Genomic DNA, 19,251 nt, shown 5'->3' on the forward strand with positions numbered 1-19,251 from the left:
TTGCCCTCCAGTTGAACCAGCACCATTTGCTGAAAATGCTATCTTTTTTCCATTTGATGGTTTTGGCTCCTTTGTCAAAAATCAAGTGACCATAAGTGTGTGGGTTCATTTCTGGGTCTTCAATTCTATTCCATTGGTCTATCTGTCTGTCTCTGTACCAATACCATGCAGTTTTTATCACTATTGCTCTGTAATACTGCTTGAGTTCAGGGATAGTGATTCCCCCTGAAGTCCTTTTATTGTTGAGGATAGCTTTAGCTATCCTGGGTTTTTTGGTATTCCAGATGAATTTGCAAATTGTTCTGTCTAACTCTTTGAAGAATTGGATTGGTGTTTTGATGGGGATTGCATTGAATCTGTAGATTGCTTTTGGTAAAATGGCCATTTTTACTATATTAATCCTGCCAATCCATGAGCATGGGAGATCTTTCCATCTTCTGAGGTCTTCTTCAATTTCTTTCCTCAGTGTCTTGAAGTTCTTATTGTACAGATCTTTTACTTGCTTGGTTAAAGTCACACCTAGGTACTTTATATTATTTGGGTCTATTATGAAGGGTGTCGTTTCCCTAATTTCTTTCTCGGCTTGTTTCTCTTTTGTATAGAGGAAGGCAACTGATTTATTTGAGTTAATTTTATACCCAGCCACTTTGCTGAAGTTGTTTATCAGCTTTAGTAGTTCTCTGGTGGAACTTTTGGGATCACTTAAATATACTATCATGTCGTCTGCAACTAGTGATATTTTGACCTCTTCTTTTCCGATCTGTATCCCCTTGATCTCCTTTTGTTGTCTGATTGCTCTGGCTAGAACTTCAAGAACTATATTGAATAAGTAGGGAGAGAGTGGGCAGCCTTGTCTAGTCCCTGATTTTAGTGGGATTGCTTCAAGTTTCTCTCCATTTAGTTTAATGTTAGCAACTGGTTTGCTGTATATGGCTTTTACTATGTTTAGGTATGGGTCTTGAATTCCTATTCTTTCTAGGACTTTTATCATGAAGGGGTGTTGAATTTTGTCAAATGCTTTCTCAGCATCTAATGAAATGATCATGTGGTTCTGTTCTTTCAGGTTGTTTATATGATGGATCACGTTGATGGTTTTCCGTATATTAAACCATCCCTGCATGCCTGGGATGAAGCCTACTTGATCATGGTGGATGATTGTTTTGATGTGCTCTTGAATTCGGTTTGCCAAAATCTTATTGAGTATTTTTGCGTCGATATTCATAAGGGAAATTGGTCTGAAGTTCTCTTTCTTTGTTGTGTCTTTGTGTGGTTTAGGTATAAGACTAATTGTGGCTTCGTAGAAGGAATTCGGTAGGGCTCCATCTGTTTCAATTTTGTGGAATAGTTTGGATAATATTGGTATGAGGTCTTCTATGAAGGTTTGATAGAATTCTGCGCTAAACCCGTCTGGACCTGGGCTCTTTTTGGTTGGGAGACCTTTAATGACTGCTTCTATTTCCTTAGGAGTTATGGGGTTGTTTAACTGGTTTATCTGTTCCTGATTTAACTTCGATACCTGGTATCTGTCTAGGAAATTGTCCATTTCCTGAAGATTTTCAAGTTTTGTTGAATATAGGTTTTTATAGTAAGATCTGATGATTTTTGAATTTCCTCTGAATCTGTAGTTATGTCTCCCTTTTCATTTCTGATTTTGTTAATTTGGACGCACTCTCTGTGTCCTCTCGTTAGTCTGGCTAAGGGTTTATCTATGTTGTTGATTTTTCTCAAAGTACCAACTTTTGGTTCTGTTGATTCTTTCTATGGTCCTTTTTGTTTCTACTTGGTTGATTTCAGCTCTGAGTTTGATTATTTCCTGCCTTCTACTCCTCCTGGGTGTATTTGCTTCTTTTTGTTCTAGAGCTTTTAGGTGTGCTGTCAAGCTGCTGACATATGCTCTTTCCTGTTTCTTTCTGCAGGCACTCAGCGCTATGAGTTTTCCTCTTAGCACAGCTTTCATTGTGTCCCATAAGATTGGGTATGTTGTACCTTCATTTTCATTAAATTCTAAAAAGTTTTTAATTTCTTTCTTTATTTCTTCCTTGACCAGGTTATCATTGAGTAGAGCATTGTTCAATTTCCACGTATATGTGGGCATTCTTCCCTTATTGTTATTGAAGACCAGTTTTAGGCCGTGGTGGTCCGATAGCACGCATGGGATTATTTCTATCTTTCTGTACCTGTTGAGGCCCGTTTTTTGACCAATTATATGGTCAATTTTGGAGAAAGTACCATGAGGAGCTGAGAAGAAGGTATATCCTTTTGCTTTAGGATAGAATGTTCTATAAATATCCGTTAAGTCCATTTGGCTCATGACTTCTCTTAGTCTGTCTACATCTCTGTTTAATTTCTGTTTCCATGATCTGTCCATTGATGAGAGTGGGGTGTTGAAATCTCCCACTATTATTGTGTGAGGTGCAATGTGTGTTTTGAGCTTTAGTAAGGTTTCTTTTACATATGTAGGTGCCCTTGTATTTGGGGCATAGATATTTAGGATTGAGAGTTCATCTTGGTGGATTTTTCCTTTGATGAATATGAAGTGTCCTTCCTTATCTTTTTTGATGACTTTTAGTTGAAAATTGATTTTATTTGATATTAGAATGGCTACTCCAGCTTGCTTCTTCTGACCATTTGCTTGGAAAGTTGTTTTCCAGCCTTTCACTCTGAGGTAGTGTCTGTCTTTGTCTCTGAGGTGTGTTTCCTGTAGGCAGCAGAATGCAGGGTTCTCGTTGCGTATCCAGTTTGTTAATCTATGTCTTTTTATTGGGGAGTTGAGGCCATTGATATTGAGAGATATTAAGGAATAGTGATTATTGCTTCCCGTTATATTCATATTTGGAAGTGAGGTTATGTTTGTGTGCTTTCATTCTCTTTGTTTTGTTGCCAAGACGATTAGTTTCTTGCTTCTTCTAGGGTATAGCTTGCCTCCTTATGTTGGGCTTTACCATTTATTATCCTTTGTAGTGCTGGATTTGTAGAAAGATATTGTATAAATTTGGTTTTGTCATGGAATATCTTGGTTTCTCCATCAATGTTAATTGAGAGTTTTGCTGGATACAGTAACCTGGGCTGGCATTTGTGTTCTTTTAGGGTCTGTATGACATCAGTCCAGGATCTTCTGGCCTTCATAGTTTCTGGCGAGAAGTCTGGTGTGATTCTGATAGGTCTGCCTTTATATGTTACTTGACCTTTTTCCCTTACTGCTTTTAATATTCTTTCTTTATTTTGTGCGTTTGGTGTTTTGACAGTTATGTGACGGGAGGTGTTTCTTTTCTGGTCCAATCTATTTGGAGTTCTGTAGGCTTCTTGTATGTCTATGGGTATCTCTTTTTTTAGGTTAGGGAAGTTTTCTTCTATGATTTTGTTGAAGATATTTACTGGTCCTTTGAGCTGGGAGTCTTCCCCCTCTTCTATACCTATTATCCTTAGGTTTGATCTTCTCATTGAGTCCTGGATTTCCTGTATGTTTTGGACCAGTAGCTTTTTCCGCTTTACATTATCTTTGAGAGTTGAGTCAATGATTTCTATGGAATCTTCTGCTCCTGAGATTCTCTCTTCCATCTCTTGTATTCTGTTGGTGAAGCTTGTATCTACAGCTCCTTGTCTCTTCTTTTGGTTTTCTATATCCAGGGTTGTTTCCATGTGTTCTTTATTGATTGCTTCTATTTCCATTTTTAATTCCTTCAACTGTTTGGTTGTGTTTTCCTGGAATTCTTTCAGGGATTTTTGTGTCTCCTCTCTATGGGCTTCTACTTGTTTATTTATGTTTTCCTGGAATTCTTTCAGGCATTTTTGCGATTCCTCTCTGTAGGCCTCTACTTGTTCTCTAAGGGAGTTCTTCACGTCTTTCTTGAAGTCCTCCAGCATCATGATCAAAAATGATTTTGAAACTAGATCTTGCTTTTCTGGTGTGTTTGGATACTCCATGTTTGTTTTGATGGGAGAATTGGGCTCCGATGGTGCCATGTAGTCTTGGTTTCTGTTGCTTGGGTTCCTGCGCTTGCCTCTCGCCATCAGATTATCTCTAGTGTTACTTTGTTCTGCTATTTCTGACAGTGGCTAGACTGTCCTATAAGCTTGTGTGTCAGGAGTGCTGTAGACCTGTTTTCCTCTCTTTCAGTCAGTTATGGGGACAGAGTGTTCTGCTTTCGGGCGTGTAGTTTTTCCTCTCTACAGGTCTTCAGCTGTTCCTGTGGGCCTGTGTCTTGAGTTCACCAGGCAGCTTTCTTGCAGCAGAAAATTTGGTCTTACCTGTGGTCCTGAGGCTCAAGTTCGCTCGTGGGGTGCTGCCCACGGGCTCTCTGCAGCGGCAGCAACCAGGAAGACCTGTGCCACCCTTCCGGGAGCTTCAGTGCACCAGGGTTCCAGATGGTCTTTGCCTTTTTCCTCTGGCGTCCGAGATGTGTGTGGAGAGAACAGTCTCTTCTGGTTTCCCAGGCTTGTCTGCCTCTCTGAAGGTTTAGCTCTCCCTCCCACGGGATTTGGGTGCAGAGAACTGTTTATCTGGTCTGTTTCCTTCAGGTTCCGGCGGTGTCTCAGGCAGGGGTCCTGCCGCTCCTGGGCCCTCCCCCACGGGAGCCCAGAGACCTTATACAGTTTCCTCTTGGGCCAGGGATGTGGGCAGGGGTGAGCAGTGTTGGTGGTCTCTTCCGCTCTGCAGCCTCAGGAGTGCCCACCTGACCAGGCGGTTGGGTCTCTCTCTCTCACGGGGTCTGGGAGCAGAGAGCTGCTGCGGGCCGGGATCCGCAGGTGTGGGACTTCCGGTAAACACAGAACGTGCCCAGTCCATGATCTTTATTTCCTATGATTGATCTCACTGATTCATTTCAGGCCACTTCTTTAAAACTCTTCTGACACTGTAGATATGGATGCCATAGGTTCAAGCCAAGATTCTGTGGTATAGGTCAGGATTTCTTCTCATTCAAAACTAAGACAGAGATAGCCTGTTTGCTGTTAAAGGCAGACTTTTCTACCTTTTCACAAGGATGGGCCCTGTATAAATGGTCTCTTTTGGCTTTTGTTTGTATATGCATGTATTTTTCTTCTGTTAATGTAAGATCTCCTAATATAAAACAGGCTTGTTGGAATCTACTTTGGATAAGAGGGTGGCTTGCAATTAACAGCAGCCCTCTGTCTCTACATCTGTGTGCAGGAATTATAGGGGTGGTACCGACTCCTGAACAAGGACTGATTACCTGCTCACACCACACACACCCGTAGTGTAGTTTGACTCCAGTCTGTCCAGTTGCTGTAGTAAACATGAGACCAAGGCAGCCCAGAGGCGCCACACTTGCCTATCTGCTGTAAGTGACTAGTTTTGCTGTTGAGGTGTAAGTTTGGGGATACGGTTGGTTACTCCCCTACTTTCTCGTTTTAATAGTGCATTTACATGAGTGTTCATATTGGTTTATCTGATAGAAGTCTTGCTGCCACAGAAGAGCATTTTGGAATAACTTGTCTGCTGAAGGGTAGGGAATCAGTCTTAGCAAGGTTTAATCTCAGCCAGATACCCAGTGTGGTGGTTTGAATAAGAATGGACCCCATATGCTCATATTTGAATGTTTAGGGAGTGGCATTAGGAGGTCTGGCTTTGCTAGGGTAGATGTGGCCTTGTTGGAGGAAGTGTGTTGCTTTGGGATTTCAAAATTTTCTCAGTGGTTTTCTCTCTGCCAGCTGCTGGCAGATCCAGATGTAGAACCCATAGTTGCTTCTCAGCACCTTATCTACCTGCATGTAACCATGCTTCCCACCATGACAATAATGGACAAAACCTTTGAAATTGTAAGCAAGCCCCAGTTAAATGTTTTCTTTAAGAATTATGGTAAGGGGCCTGGAGAGATGGCTCAGGGTTTAAGAGCACTGGCTGCACTGGAGGGTGCCAGATACCAGGGAAGCAAGAGGCTCTCAGGACCCAGTGGGGATGACTTTAGCCTAATGCACAGGAAAGGGGAACCTGTAGAGACCACCTCCAGTAGATAGGCATGGCCCTTAGTCAAGGGATGGAGCCATCTACATATTTCAACATTTTTAACCCAGAAATGTTCCTGTTCGAAGGAAAGGCAGGGACAAAAATTGGAGCAGAGACTGAAGGAAAGTCCATCCGTGGACTGCCCTACCTGAGGATCCATTCTGTCTACCCAACACTGTTGTTGCCAAGAGGTGCTTGCTGACAGGAACCTGGTGTGGCTGCTCCTTGGGAGGTTCTGCCAGCACCTGACAGTGCAGATGTGGATGCTCACAGCCAAACATCAGACCGAGCTGAGGGACCCTGGTGGGGGAGCTGGCAGAAGGACTGGAGGAGCAGAGAGGGATTGCAACCCTGTAGGAAGATCAATGTCAGCTGGCCAGTCCACGCAGTACTCACAGGGAGTAGACCATCAATGAAGGAGTGTACAGGGAGAGATCCATGGCTCCAGATACATGGGTAGAAGAGGATGCCTTGTCTGACATCAGTAGGAGGGGAGGCTCTTAGTCCTATGGAGATTTGATGCCCCAGTGTAGGGGAATACTGGAGAGGTGGGGTGGGAGTGGGTGGGTGGGGGAGCACCCTCACAGAGGGAAAGGGGAGGGGGGAGAGGGCAGATGGAATGAGGAGGGGTTGTGGAGGGATAACCAGGAAAGGGGATATCATTTGAGATGTAAACAACAGATACAATAAAATAAATTAACAATTAAAAAAAAAAAAAACACTGGCTGCAATTCCAGAGGACCCAGGTTCCATTCCCAGTATCCATAAGGCAGCTCCCATCTGTCTGTAACTCCTGTTTGAGGGATATCTGACACCCTCACACAAACATACATGCAGCCAAAACACCAATGTACATAAAATAAAAATAAATTATTAAGAAAAAAAAGAATTGCCATGGTTGTGGTGTTGTTGAAAAATATAAAAATAAAAAAAAAGGTATATTGGTTTCTTTTACCGGGCTAGGTCCGCACCGCGGGTCCCCAAGATATCTGCTAGATATCTTGGCGGAAACACATCCCCACTTCTCAGCGGCCCAGTGTCTCTTGCCACCACACACTTTCCTACACTCAAACCGTCACATAAAATAACACACAACACAATAATGTTAGATCCAACTGATAAGATATAATTGTCCACTTAAACATACAAAGCCCGGTACCATCCATCCCTTAGGAACATTGATAACAACTTGTTAATACACAGAGCAGAATCTTAACATCACCTGCCATGGCTTCTCTCCCTCTCCTCTCTCCTGTCTCTCCTTCTCCTCTGTCTCCTCCTCTTCCTTCAAACTTCTCTCCTGCCCATCCTTCCTTCTCCTCCAAAGACAGGCCTCCTTCTATCCTGTACCTGCCCTTCACCTGTACTTTACAAATTCAATGAGGAGGCTCTGGTGAAGTCACCTGATTCCTGAGTACAGTGGAATTAGCATCAAAATACAGATAACTTCAGGGCAAACCACAACATCCTGGTGTCTCTTCACAGCAATAGAAACTCACTAAGAAACAAGCAAAAAAAAAAAAAAAATCCCCGATTCATAAAGCATCAGGCTATTACTGAGCAGGGAGTTTTTTTCTTGTCGTGAGCTCTGGAAATGTGTTTTTCAGGGTTCCTTAGCAGCCCAGAGAAGAGCTCCAGAAAAGTGTATAGTGATAGGACCCTGGTAAAGTCACTTTATCCCTGTCTCAGTTGCTCATCTGTAAAATGAAGATAATCATAAAACCTTCCTGAAGACTGCTAGCACATGCTTGGAAGAAACCTTCACCCTCCCAGGTCTGCACCAGGACTTTGGGATCCCAGACAGGATTTCAAGCTGTTTCTGAGGCTCAAGAAGAAGCTAGTTTATTAGCTTTTCATTGCTGTGACCAAAATATCTAAGAGAAAAAACTTAAGAGGTGGAAAGTTTATTTTAGCCCACAGTATCAGCCCATTGAGAACTATTCATACCATCTCAGACAGGAAGAAAAGGGAATTCCTGAAGAGGTCAGGGCAAGATATAGTTACCATGTACATGCTTGTGCCCTGCCTTTTCCAGCAAGGCCCCATCTCTTTAACTTTCAACATCACCCCAATAATGGTGTTGTATAAATCTGCTAAAGGGCTAATCTATTGGTTAGGGACAGCCTCCTGATCCAGTTGTTATTGGAAATGCTCTCAGACACATCAGAGATCTCTCCACTAATCTCTTAAGCATTGTTAATCCAGTCAAGTTACCTATCACAGTTACATATGCCGGAACTGGGGACACACTGTCTTCTGGCTTGTTAGGTGGTGTAATAATGGAAGGCCAGACCCCTTTATATCACAGATGGGGAAACTGATACATAAAAGGCTAGCTGGTATGCTTAAGGCCACACAGTCACCCTGGGACTGGGTGATACATTAAGCCTCTGCCTATTCTACCAGTTTGCCACAATGACGGATACTTAATCTTTTTCTCTTCTCCTTTTGCTTATTAGATGCTTCTATACACTCAGCCCATCTGGGGAGAAAAGGATTTTGATAACTTGTAGGGCTGTAAGTTTTGCTAGTTTTTATAAAATCATATCTGTTGAATTACCCACGTTTGTTTCCATTGTAATTGGCACAAATCTAACCTCCACTTAAGCCTCAAAGGCAGTTCATTGCCTCACATATCTGGAGAGCTGATGGCTCACTTTCACAGACAAGCACAGGTACATGTGTTCGACAGATGCTATCAGAATATCTCTTTATAGCTTGGGCAATCTTTTCCTCAGCATGACTTTGGTTGCAGGCTGACACCTCTATGTTTCTGATTTACAGTGTCACAACTCCAGCAAGAAAGAGCTTTATTTCCCAAAGGTCTGATCAGTCCCTGAATTTAATTTTTTTTCCTGACTTGGGTTATTTCTCGGCCACAGAACATGGATTGATCAGGTCTGTCTGATGCCACAAGTGGGTACAAAGTAGGGACCACCACTGTGAAAACAACATAGCTCAGAATAAGACATAATACCCAAAGGGAAATCAGTGTTGAGCCACCAGAAAGACCAGGAAGATGTGTGAGAAAAGCTGAGTGTGCATAGTGCCACATACCAGCTTAGTGGAGGGCCATGTCTAAGTTCAAATCCTACATCTGCCTCTTCATAGCTGTGAGCTTTGAGCAAGAGTCTTAACTCTGCTTCAATGTCTGTGTCTATAAAATGAGGCAACTTTTCTTGCTCACAAGGCTAATACAATAATTCAATGAGCTACCATATAACTAAAAAGTGTTAGCAGCTCCTGGCAATGTTAAATATCCACTATAGATACATATGTTAGATACTTTCCCCTTACCATTATAACCAGTACTGCTAACAGACAAATAACAAAACTCAGACAACAGTTACTTTCCAAAATACTTTCATTTTCTCTGTATTTCTTTAGAATAAAGCCTTTGGGTTTCTTGCAGCTGGTTCTCAGTGGTGCTGGACCAATTACTACTGTACTGGTATAATCCAAGTGGAGAAATACTTTAAAGGAAAGACTCTTGGCCTAGCACACGCATCAGTGGGAGGCCTTCATGTGAGAAGATAGGTTTCTCCAAGGCTCCTATAACTCTTCCATCATGGAATTGCTTACAAACCACTTTTTTTCTGACCCCTGAATTTTGCCATCTTCTGGTGCTGGTTTTCTCTGCTTAGAGACTTCTGCCAGCATCCCTATCCTTTGGAGACTGGAGCTGCTTGGACCTACCCCCACTTCCCTTACTTTCTAACATTAAGCCATGCTTCCTTTGTTACTCACCTCTGCTCAGAATGGCTCAGGGAACTGAACTCCACAGAGACAAGGATTTTGCAAAGTCACAAAGGCCCTGTGTTCCTAAGGGAATGGTGCCTAATAACATAACCATGGCTGTGGCCATTTCTTTTTCTTTGCAGAGAACCACTTCCCACTGACCTGGTGATACAGGATTTAAGTGCAGGTGATGTAGCTGATTAAATGTGAGCAAAGTCTCAACTCTGGAACTGCTAGTGGTTCTGCTTGGGAGGCAGAGTTTATAATGTCCTTAGATACATGAGGCTAAGCTGAGGAAATCTACTCCCAAGGTATAGTTGTAGCAAAAAGAATATGGCATATTTACTCACCAATTAGAACTTGGGAGCAGGGTCCCAGAGACTGTGCAAACTCCAGATTTTGGAGGCCAGTATTTAGCATTACAATAAACAGTAAAAGACAAAACCTCAAAGTAGTGACTTCTGAAACCTGGGAAGGGAGCAAGGTTCCCTCCATTTGGTCTTCTTATCCAGTACTAGAAATGGGGAGCTGGGGAATCAGGGCAGAATTTCTCCTTCTGAGTACTCTTGGTGTCCAGCAGTTCACAAGGGCCCCTGAATGAGGCTCTAAAGGTGGGTTGTTGTTGTCTCTCCACTTTCCAGGCTCCCTGTGGCTACAGTTTGCTAAGCAAACTGAGAGATCTGAATTATCAAACCCATTCCTGGGTTGGGGGGAGGAGGTAGGGAAGGAGGGAGGGGAGGGAAAGAGGTGGATTATCTAGGACATTTCTTCTGGGACTGCCTATTTTCTCTTGGCTTCTTAAGCCCCATTCATTTCCTTATCATAACCTTGGGCCTATTTCTGCAGTCATAGGAGAAGAGACACCAGAGCAATTACCAGTGAAAAAGTTCTAGTGGTCAGAAGCCCAGGATTAACTGCTGGATGCTGGAGAAATGTGGGGCTAGCAAGTCATTGAAGTCAAACATTTGATGGAGGCCTGGTGGCTGGAAACCCCCATTGAGGCATGGAATGAATTTACAGAAGATTATGTTAAGAGAACAGGCTGAGGTGATGGAGGAGGTTCGTTGAATGCTAGTGGAGCCAATACAGACATGCAGTGTTTTCACTGCATCTTAGCTTATACAAAGCAATCTTTCTAGACTAGGGGTTCCTTGGAGAATCCAGCATATGCAGAATGGATGCCTAAGAAGCTACCACTGAAATGGCACTTGAAGGACCTATACATAAAAAGATGCTTGGAGGACAAACAAGTTGGAGAGGTTTTGAAGATATCTCAGAGATTAAAATGCTGTAAGAAAGAGAACCAAGAAGATCCAAGAGAGGCTTGAAAAATGTGTAGACATATCTTGAGAGGAATACTAGTTGGCTTTAACTGTCGGCACAGATCAAAGTCATCTGAGAAGAAAGTCTCAACTGAGCAATTGCCTAGATCCTCATGAGGATTGCCAGAATCCACATGGCTACTCACAAATTGCATGTGTATGGGGGCTTGTCTTGATTGATAATTGATGGAGGGCCCAGTCCACTGTGGGCCACACCATTCACTTCATAGTCGGTTCTAAACATTTAAGAAGGCTTGCTAGAACAATGCCAAGCAACCAGAGCTTCCAGGGACTAAGCCACTACCCAAAGACTATACACATGGACTGACCCTGGGCTCCAATCTCATAGGTAGCAATGAATAGCCTAGTAAGAGCACCAGTGGAAGGGGAAGTCCTTGGTCCTGCCAAGACTGAACCTCCAGTGAACGTAATTGTTGGGGGGAGGGCAGTAATGGGGGGAGGATGGGGAGGGGAACACCCATATAGAAGGGGAGGGGGAGGGGCTAGGGGGGATATTGTCCTGGAAACCGGGAAAGGGAATAACAATCGAAATGTAAATAAGAAATACTCAAGTTAATAAAAAGAAAAAAAAAAGAAGGCTTGCGAGAGGTGGTATATACCTTTAATCACAGAACAGGCAGGTAGATCTGTGAGTTTGAGTTCAGCCTAGTCTACATAGAGAATTCCTTTAGGTCTAGGGTGACATAGTAAGACTGTCTCAAAAAAGAAAAAAACCCAAAAAACAATAAAAAAAGACAAAGCTCACTGAGTAAGCTACTAGCAAGCATCCTCTTCCTGCTCCCTTTGATACTTCTTGGCTGTGAAGTGAGTTCCTTGGTCACAGGGTAAAAATGTAAGGAAAGGTAGCAGGTCTGCCTTCACACCTTGAGTTCTTGACTTGATTTGCCTAATAATAGGCTGTGATCTGCATTGTTTTAGTTTGCTTTTTGTAAAGATTTATTTTTTAAATTATGTGTATATGTGTGTATTTTTGTGTAGGTTTGCATACATGAGGATAAATGCTAGAGAAGCCCAGAGGAGTGTATCAGATTTCCTGGAACTGGATATTTCTACAATCATAGGAGAAGAGACACCAGAACAATAACTGCAGAAATAGGCAGAAATAAATCTACTTGGTGTGGGTGCTGGGAACAAAATTTGGATCTCTAGAAGGGCAGCAAATGTTCTTAACTGCTGAGCCATCTCTCCAGTTCTGGGGTTGTAAGCTAAAATAAAACTTTGCTTCCCTAAGTTGTTTTTGGTCAGAGTATCATAACCACAGAAAGAATCTGAAGACAATTCTAAAAAGTAGGTAAGATTGATGAAGCTAAAAAGTGCATGCTGAAAGGGACCGGATATAGATCTCTCCTGAGAGACACATCCAGAGCATGTCCAATACAGAGGTCAGTGCTAGCAGCAAACCACTGAACTGAGAACAGGACTCCCTTGGGGGGAATTAGAGGAAGTATTAAAAGAGTTGAAGGAGCTTGCAACCCCATAAAAACAACCATGCCAACCAACCAGAGCTTCCAGGGACTAAATCACTTCTGAAAGTCTATACATGGACTGATCCAAGGCTCCAACTACATATGTAGCAGAGAATAGACTTGTTGGGGCAGCAGTGTAAGGGGAAGCCCTTGTTCCTGCTAAGGTTGGACCCCCAGTGCAGGGGAATATGGGGGGCAGTAAGGGGGATGTATGGGGGAAATACCGTATGGGGGAGGGAGAAGGGAGGGGGTGGGGGATTATGGACAGGAAACCGGGAAAGGGAATAACATTTGAAATGTAAGTAAAGAAATATATCTAATAAAAAAATTTTTAAAAAAAGCAGCTTGGGGGTAGTAAAAATTACATAAAGGCTAGTGATGTGGCTCTGTAGGTAAAGGTGCCTGATAACCAGAGTTCAGTCTCTAAGTACAATGGAAGGAGAGAACTGACTCCTGAAAGTTGTCTTCTCAGTTCCATGTACTCCCACCCCACATATATACGAGAATGATGGTGCTAGAGAGGTGGTGGCTCACTGGTAAAGAGCATATATTACTTCTCTTTTGAGAATCTAGGTATGATTACCAGCATTCACATGGCTACTCACAAATGTGTGAGGGACCCAGCACCCTCTTCTGGTCTCTGCAAGCACCAGACACAAAGGTGGTGTGCAGACATAGACACAAGCAAAGCACTCAGACGCATAAATAAACCTGAGCACAGGACCTGCACAGGTTCAAACCACACAGACTCTTCATTGAGAAGGGGAGTGGCCAAAGCCCCATACCTAACCAAGAAGCTATTTGTTTTTCAGTTTCCTTTTTTTAAGAGCAGGAAGAGAGGTGGGGAGGAGCTAGGGGAGGAAAAGAACATCAATGTATCATAAGGAAAATTTAAATAAAAAAACTAGAAAAAGTGGTCCTGAAATAAGTGGGGAAAATGGCTCTGAAAATCAGAATTTTTTCAAATTCAAAGAATTTTTTTCAAAGCAAAGGCTTTGAGTAAGTATTTGATGGAAAAGACTGGAAGACAGAGAAATATTTGGAATCTGATGACAGAAAAAAAAAAAAGATGAAAGGGGCCTGGGGCTGGCAAGTTGGCTCAGCCAAGTCTGTTGACCTGAATTTGGCCTCTGCAACATGATAGGAGGAGAGAACCAATTTCTGTAGGTTGTCCCTTGACTTCTGTATTAAATTAAGGTTTCTTTTGCTGTGACAAAACACTATAACCAAGGCAACGAATAAAAGAAAGCATTTAATTGGGCTTATGGTTTTAGAGAGTTAGAGTTCATGATGGCAGAGCAAAGGAAGGAACAGCTGAGTGTTCACGTCTTCATCCAAAAGCAGCAGGCAGAGGACACACGGGATGACCAGTGTCTTTTGAAACCACAAAACCAATGACACTGCATCCAATGAAGCCACACTTCCTAATCTTTCTCAAACAGTTCTACCAACTGGGGACCAAATAGTCAAACATATAAGCCTATGGGGCTATCTCATTCAAATCACAACACACACACACAGTGACATGTGTGTTCATGTATACACTAAATATTTTAATAAATGAATAAGGGTCTGAAGGGGAGGAAAGGAATGGAAAGGAATATAAAGTAGAAAGGAATATAAAGAAACTGCAGATAGAAGTCATTTGAAGATGATTAACAGGAAACTGAGTGAAACATGTTCAGAAAATTATGCTACAAAAGTTGCAAGAAAAATTTTAGAGAAACATTAAAGAACAGAAAACTGAGTGAATAACCAGGCAGAACTAATACAGTGCAACAAACTTATTTTCAAAATATCTGATGGAGTTGAATGAAACTGAAGACACTCATTGGTGGGCACTGTTAAATACATCTCAGGATACATCACCACCTTCTCTTTGCCGTGCTTTAGGTCTCTTACTATGTTGCTTGTCAGCTGTACCCAGAGCATAAAATGTTATCCTTGGAAGTACCAAGAGGGTGTGCAGTGGATGGGTTCTTCCTTCCAGATGCTCTTCAGCCGCTGGACCCATGATGCCAGCATCACTTTTCTTTGTTCTTCTGATGAAACTTCAGGACCAAAACTGATCTGTGGGGCAAGGACTTTAAATCCACAGAAGTGCAATGTACCATGCTGAAGCCAGAAAGAAAGGAAATGATCATCACCAAACCCTTTATGTACATTCAGTTAAGCTAGTAGAGGAGGGAAATGATGTGATGTGAATAAGCTTTAAAAAATTGTGAAACGATGCTACAATGTAGTTGATAACAACCCACTTCTGGATAGCTGCAGGATGGAGGGCTTCATTAGCAGAAAAACCTGGTGGCTGGAATTTACAGACAGATGGTTACTAATGAATCCACCACTAAACACAGTTTTGATGGACTTTGCAAATTACGCTATTTTTCCAAATATGCTATTTGCCACCTATAATATATTTATTAAAATATGTTACTATATATTCAGTGCTAAGTGCAGAGAGGTTTTTTGGCTATGATGTGCTGCTGTGGAAGGCTATTGGCCATACTTCTTAAATCAAAACAGATTTTAAGCAGTATTTGTTGTATACCACTTATGTAAAATAATAATAAACTAGTAATAGACATTTTTAATGTAAGGATCTATCTAGGCCATTAAGGAAATCCATTCCAAGTAGGTGTAGGTTAAGTGGACTTTTAAATTTTTTTATAATGTTTACCTTTATTTCTACTATGTGTTGTTATAATTTGGGGTAAAGTACATATTTTTAAAACAAGATTTAAGGTTAGTCAAGGACATGTGTGAGAATGGCTAGCCTTCAGAGAGGGAAGCTCACAGATTGTAACTGCCCTTAATGGAGCACCACTAATCCATTAACTGGAATCACCTTTCAAAACAAGCCTAGTTTCTCCCTAGAAATATCACACTTTGGTCTTTTGCACTATGCTTTTTAAAACTCACATGATCATCCAAGCCTTCCCTATGGAGTTAGGGACAAAAAGCCCACATATATGTTTTTATATTACTTTCTCTCAGATGTTAAGACTTTTTGGAAATCAGCTCTTAAAAATCCATTATTGGGGCTGGAAAATGGCTCAGCAGTTAAAGGTCTCAGTGGGTATGGCAGCATTGGATCTGTAACCCCAGTATATGTGGGGAGAGGGGGAAAGGCAGGCAGATCCCAGGACTCACCAGCCATCCAGTCAAGCCAAATCAGCAAGCACCATGGTCAATGAGAGATGTAATCTCAAAGAATAAGGTGTAAAGTGATCAAGGAATTTACTTGAAACTGACCTCTAGCATTCACAAATGCATGCACAGGCAAATGCGCACACACACACACACACACACACACACACACACACACACACACACACACACACACACACACACACACACCAGAAACAACAAAGGCAAGGAATGAACTTAAATATATGCTATCTATCTATCTATCTATCTATCTATCTATCTATCTATCTATCTATCTATCTATCTATCTATAAACTCTTCCTGTTTTGAAAAGACACAATAGGATAGTTTCACTAACCGAGCTGGCAAATCTGCTAAAAAAATGACAATAGAAATGAGTAAGGAATGGGAACCTAGAAAGAAACGAGACAAATCTTAATTTTTATTTATTATTTTGAGACAAGGACTCCTGTATCTCAGGCAGGCCTCAAACTTGTATAGCTGAGGATGATCCTCCTGCCTCTACTTCCCTAGTTGTGGGCATGCACTACCACAGCTAGCTTAGAGGGAGCTCAAACTCAAGGCTTTGCGTACACTCAGCACTCGCTCCACCACAGACTCTATCTGCAGCTTCTGCCCACAATGTCTACGTTCACAAAGGCAATCTCTCCAGCTATTAAGTACAAGCTTCCCTCATAACCGGACAGGTGTTCCTCCTCACCATCTGGAAGAGTACATCCATTTAGGTTTCAAGATCTCCTATGCGTCTTTGCCCTGAAGTCTGCCTCTTGTTCTTTGTCTCTCGCCAGGGAGTTCCATGCACATGGGCATCCTAGCGTGCTGGAACTCATTCTGTCATCGTCTTTCCCTTCTGTAGAGGGCTGTTCTTGAGCCACTCATCTGTCTAGGTTGTTCAGAGGCTCAGGTGAAGCTATCCATACCACAGGGTCTGTGGTACCTCTCACCAAGGCTAAGAGGTGGTGCTAGCTTCATCGACCATTTTAAGTCTGAAGAGGCCTCTCCAGGCCTTACTGTTGCTCATCAATCACACCCTCACACCTGGTCCCACCTCAGGGCCACCACAATCACTAGGGAACAGACAGGAGGCTAACCAGATTTGGCTTCAACTTTGGGTCAAGCATTATCAAAAGTTGTAAGTTTTCCCTCTTAGCCAGCCTTTAAACTGCTACCAATTTAAAAAATAAATCAAGGACAAAATGTTATTATTTTCCCTATCTAGTTTGGAGTCAAAATGATACGAAGTGTCAAGCTTACAAGGCATATATGTATGTATGTGTGTGTGGGGTGTGGGGTAAGGGATGAGGGGTGAGGTGTTGTTCAATGGGCCAGCAAAGCAGAGAATGTGCACAAGGCGTGTTTACCTGAAGTGGCCACAGGAAGTACTGGAAATCTCCATTGACCCCAGCTTTTGTGTACATCTCTGCTGTACCTCCCGTGGTAAAGGAAAGGAGGGCTAGTTTATCCTACAGGTAGGAGAGAGAGTAAATGCATCATGTGACTGCAAGAAAAGGAAACTGCTCCTGTGATGTAGTACAGAGGTACAGAGGTCAGATTCTTTCCAGGTTAGACAGATATAATCCTCCCATGTTCCATGGGCCCATCTAAAGAAGACAACTAATGCCCAAACAGGGATGGGGACAGAGCAGGCAAATGACAAGTGAATATCAAACTTCTAACAGGAGAGACTTCTGGAGGGAACTAGGTTTTAGAGACACCATGGGAACTGGGAAACTGACCACAGGGCTAATGGAAAGGCGATAGGGCTTACACAGGATGACTGCAATGAAGGTCAGCATCTTGGTTACCGGGTTCATTTTCATCATATACATTTAATTTCTGAAATGTTTAGAATTTAAAGCCATTTGCTTAACAGAAAGTTCTCTCAATAAGATACAGATATTATACATGGTACCTACCAGGTTTCACACCCTCTCTCCTACAATATAGGAACTGTGTGATTACTAGTCCCCCCATAGTAGGCATATGGAACCCAAAGGTGTCAATTGGTATACAAGACCAGCCAGACTGTCACAGAGTTGGTACCCTGGCATTGGGGCTGATAATGTCCACGTCATTCACCCTTGCTCAGTACCCGGCCCATACTTCCTTTGCCTTGTGTGTAGATTTGTGTGGATGCATATCACCTCACCCCCCCCCCATCAAAAAGGATGTAAGTGTGTTGTGCACAATTAACTGCTTAATGGATATTTACTTATCTAATACAAAAATGCAAACTAGAAAATATAAGTTGATAGATGCCCTCACATTCCTCCCACTAGATAGATCTGTAGTGATCTTATCTCCAGAGTACATACCTTGAGAAAACCAGAGTCATAAAAGCCTGGGACATCGAAGGCAAACCCTTGGCACAGCACCCTATCCATCCAGCCTTTTAGGATTGCTGGAACGCTGAACCAGTATAGTGGAAACTGGAAATGGAACAAGCAGAGACAAATTATGTCCTGTTTCAGGATTCATACTTTAGCTCTCCTCTGAGGGTACCCACTAGGCAAAGGTAGCGTACAGGATCAGCCTAGTGGGGGAACAACATAGGCATAGTGGGGAGAGGGGTAGAGCTGACTATGCTACTGAGGAAGTATGCTGGATAGTTTTGTGTCAGTTCGACACAAGTTAAAGACATCTGAAAATGCTTCTGTAAGATCAGGCTATAGGCAAGTCCATAGGCATTTTCTTAATTAGTGATCAAAGATCTGACTTGTGGGTGGTGCTATCTGCTGGGCTGGTGAGTTCTATAAGAAAGCAGGCTGAGCAAGTCTTGTGGAGCAAGCCAGTTAGCAGCACTCCTCTGCATTAGCTCCTGTCTCTAGATTCTCTCCGTTTGAGTTCCTGTCCTGATATCTTCAGTGATGGACTATGGATGTGGAAGTGTAAGCCAAATAAACCTTTTCCCCACCTCAACTTGCTTTTGGTCATGGTATTTCATCACAGCAATAGTAGCCCAAACTAAGATAGGAAATAAAAACAGAGACTTTGGATCAGTGAAGTCCCTGTGTGATAGAAATCTGGGGAGAGCAGAGCTCTCTAGAAGTGCTGCCATGGCCATTCTTATCCAAAGGACTCAGGCTGAGCACAGCCCTTATATATTGAGCCACCCTTTCTTTTGTGTTTGACTTGGATTTCAGTCAATGTAACAACACTTTAGAAGCACACACTTATATGATTATCCAGATTGTTATAGGTACATGTTAACTGCACTCTGTCTAGTTCTGGCAGGAGTGGTCATATTGAATTAGTGCTCCTGGAAGTTCCAACTAGCGGGCATGTCTGGGACAGTGACTTTGGGAGGATGAAAGCTACAATATTGGCACAATATTAGCTTCTGGGACCACTGGGCCATGGGTACATTCTTTATTCATACTGACTTAGGGAGCCAGGGCTTCGGATAACATTAGCTATAAAGATCTCTTTACTGATGTAGGTAAGTGTTGACCTAGGGTTCTAACTAGGAAAGGTATTTCAAGTTACTGTGTACATGTCCTAAAAATACTGGTTCTAAATGCAATGTTCAAGTGTTTATTCATAAGAAAATTCTACTCATCTGAGGGGA

At 42.4% G+C, this 19,251-nt stretch overlaps 2 protein-coding genes across 9 annotated transcripts in view; one reads left to right on the forward strand and one right to left on the reverse strand.

Moving 5' to 3' along the window:
* The window catches only part of Serpinb6a (serpin family B member 6A), a 118,555-nt gene that overhangs the window by 24,221 nt on the left and 75,083 nt on the right, over positions 1–19,251 (forward strand).
* Positions 13,752–19,251, reverse strand: part of Nqo2 (N-ribosyldihydronicotinamide:quinone dehydrogenase 2) — a 29,677-nt gene continuing 24,177 nt past the window's right edge. For 3 of the 7 annotated variants that reach the window (XM_087590051.1, XM_087590050.1, XM_087590052.1), the window contains exons 5-7: positions 17,999–18,112; positions 17,045–17,146; positions 13,752–14,582 (exon numbers count right to left, since the gene is read on the reverse strand). In XM_087590051.1, coding sequence (XP_087446177.1) covers positions 14,451–14,582; positions 17,045–17,146; positions 17,999–18,112 — 348 coding nt within the window. In that variant the 3' untranslated portion in view covers positions 13,752–14,450. 7 annotated transcript variants of the gene reach the window in all.

This window comes from Rattus norvegicus, chromosome 17 (assembly GCF_021556685.1).
Source record: "Rattus norvegicus strain SHRSP/BbbUtx chromosome 17, alternate assembly SHRSP_T2T, whole genome shotgun sequence".
Taxonomy (NCBI): Eukaryota; Metazoa; Chordata; class Mammalia; order Rodentia; family Muridae; genus Rattus; species Rattus norvegicus.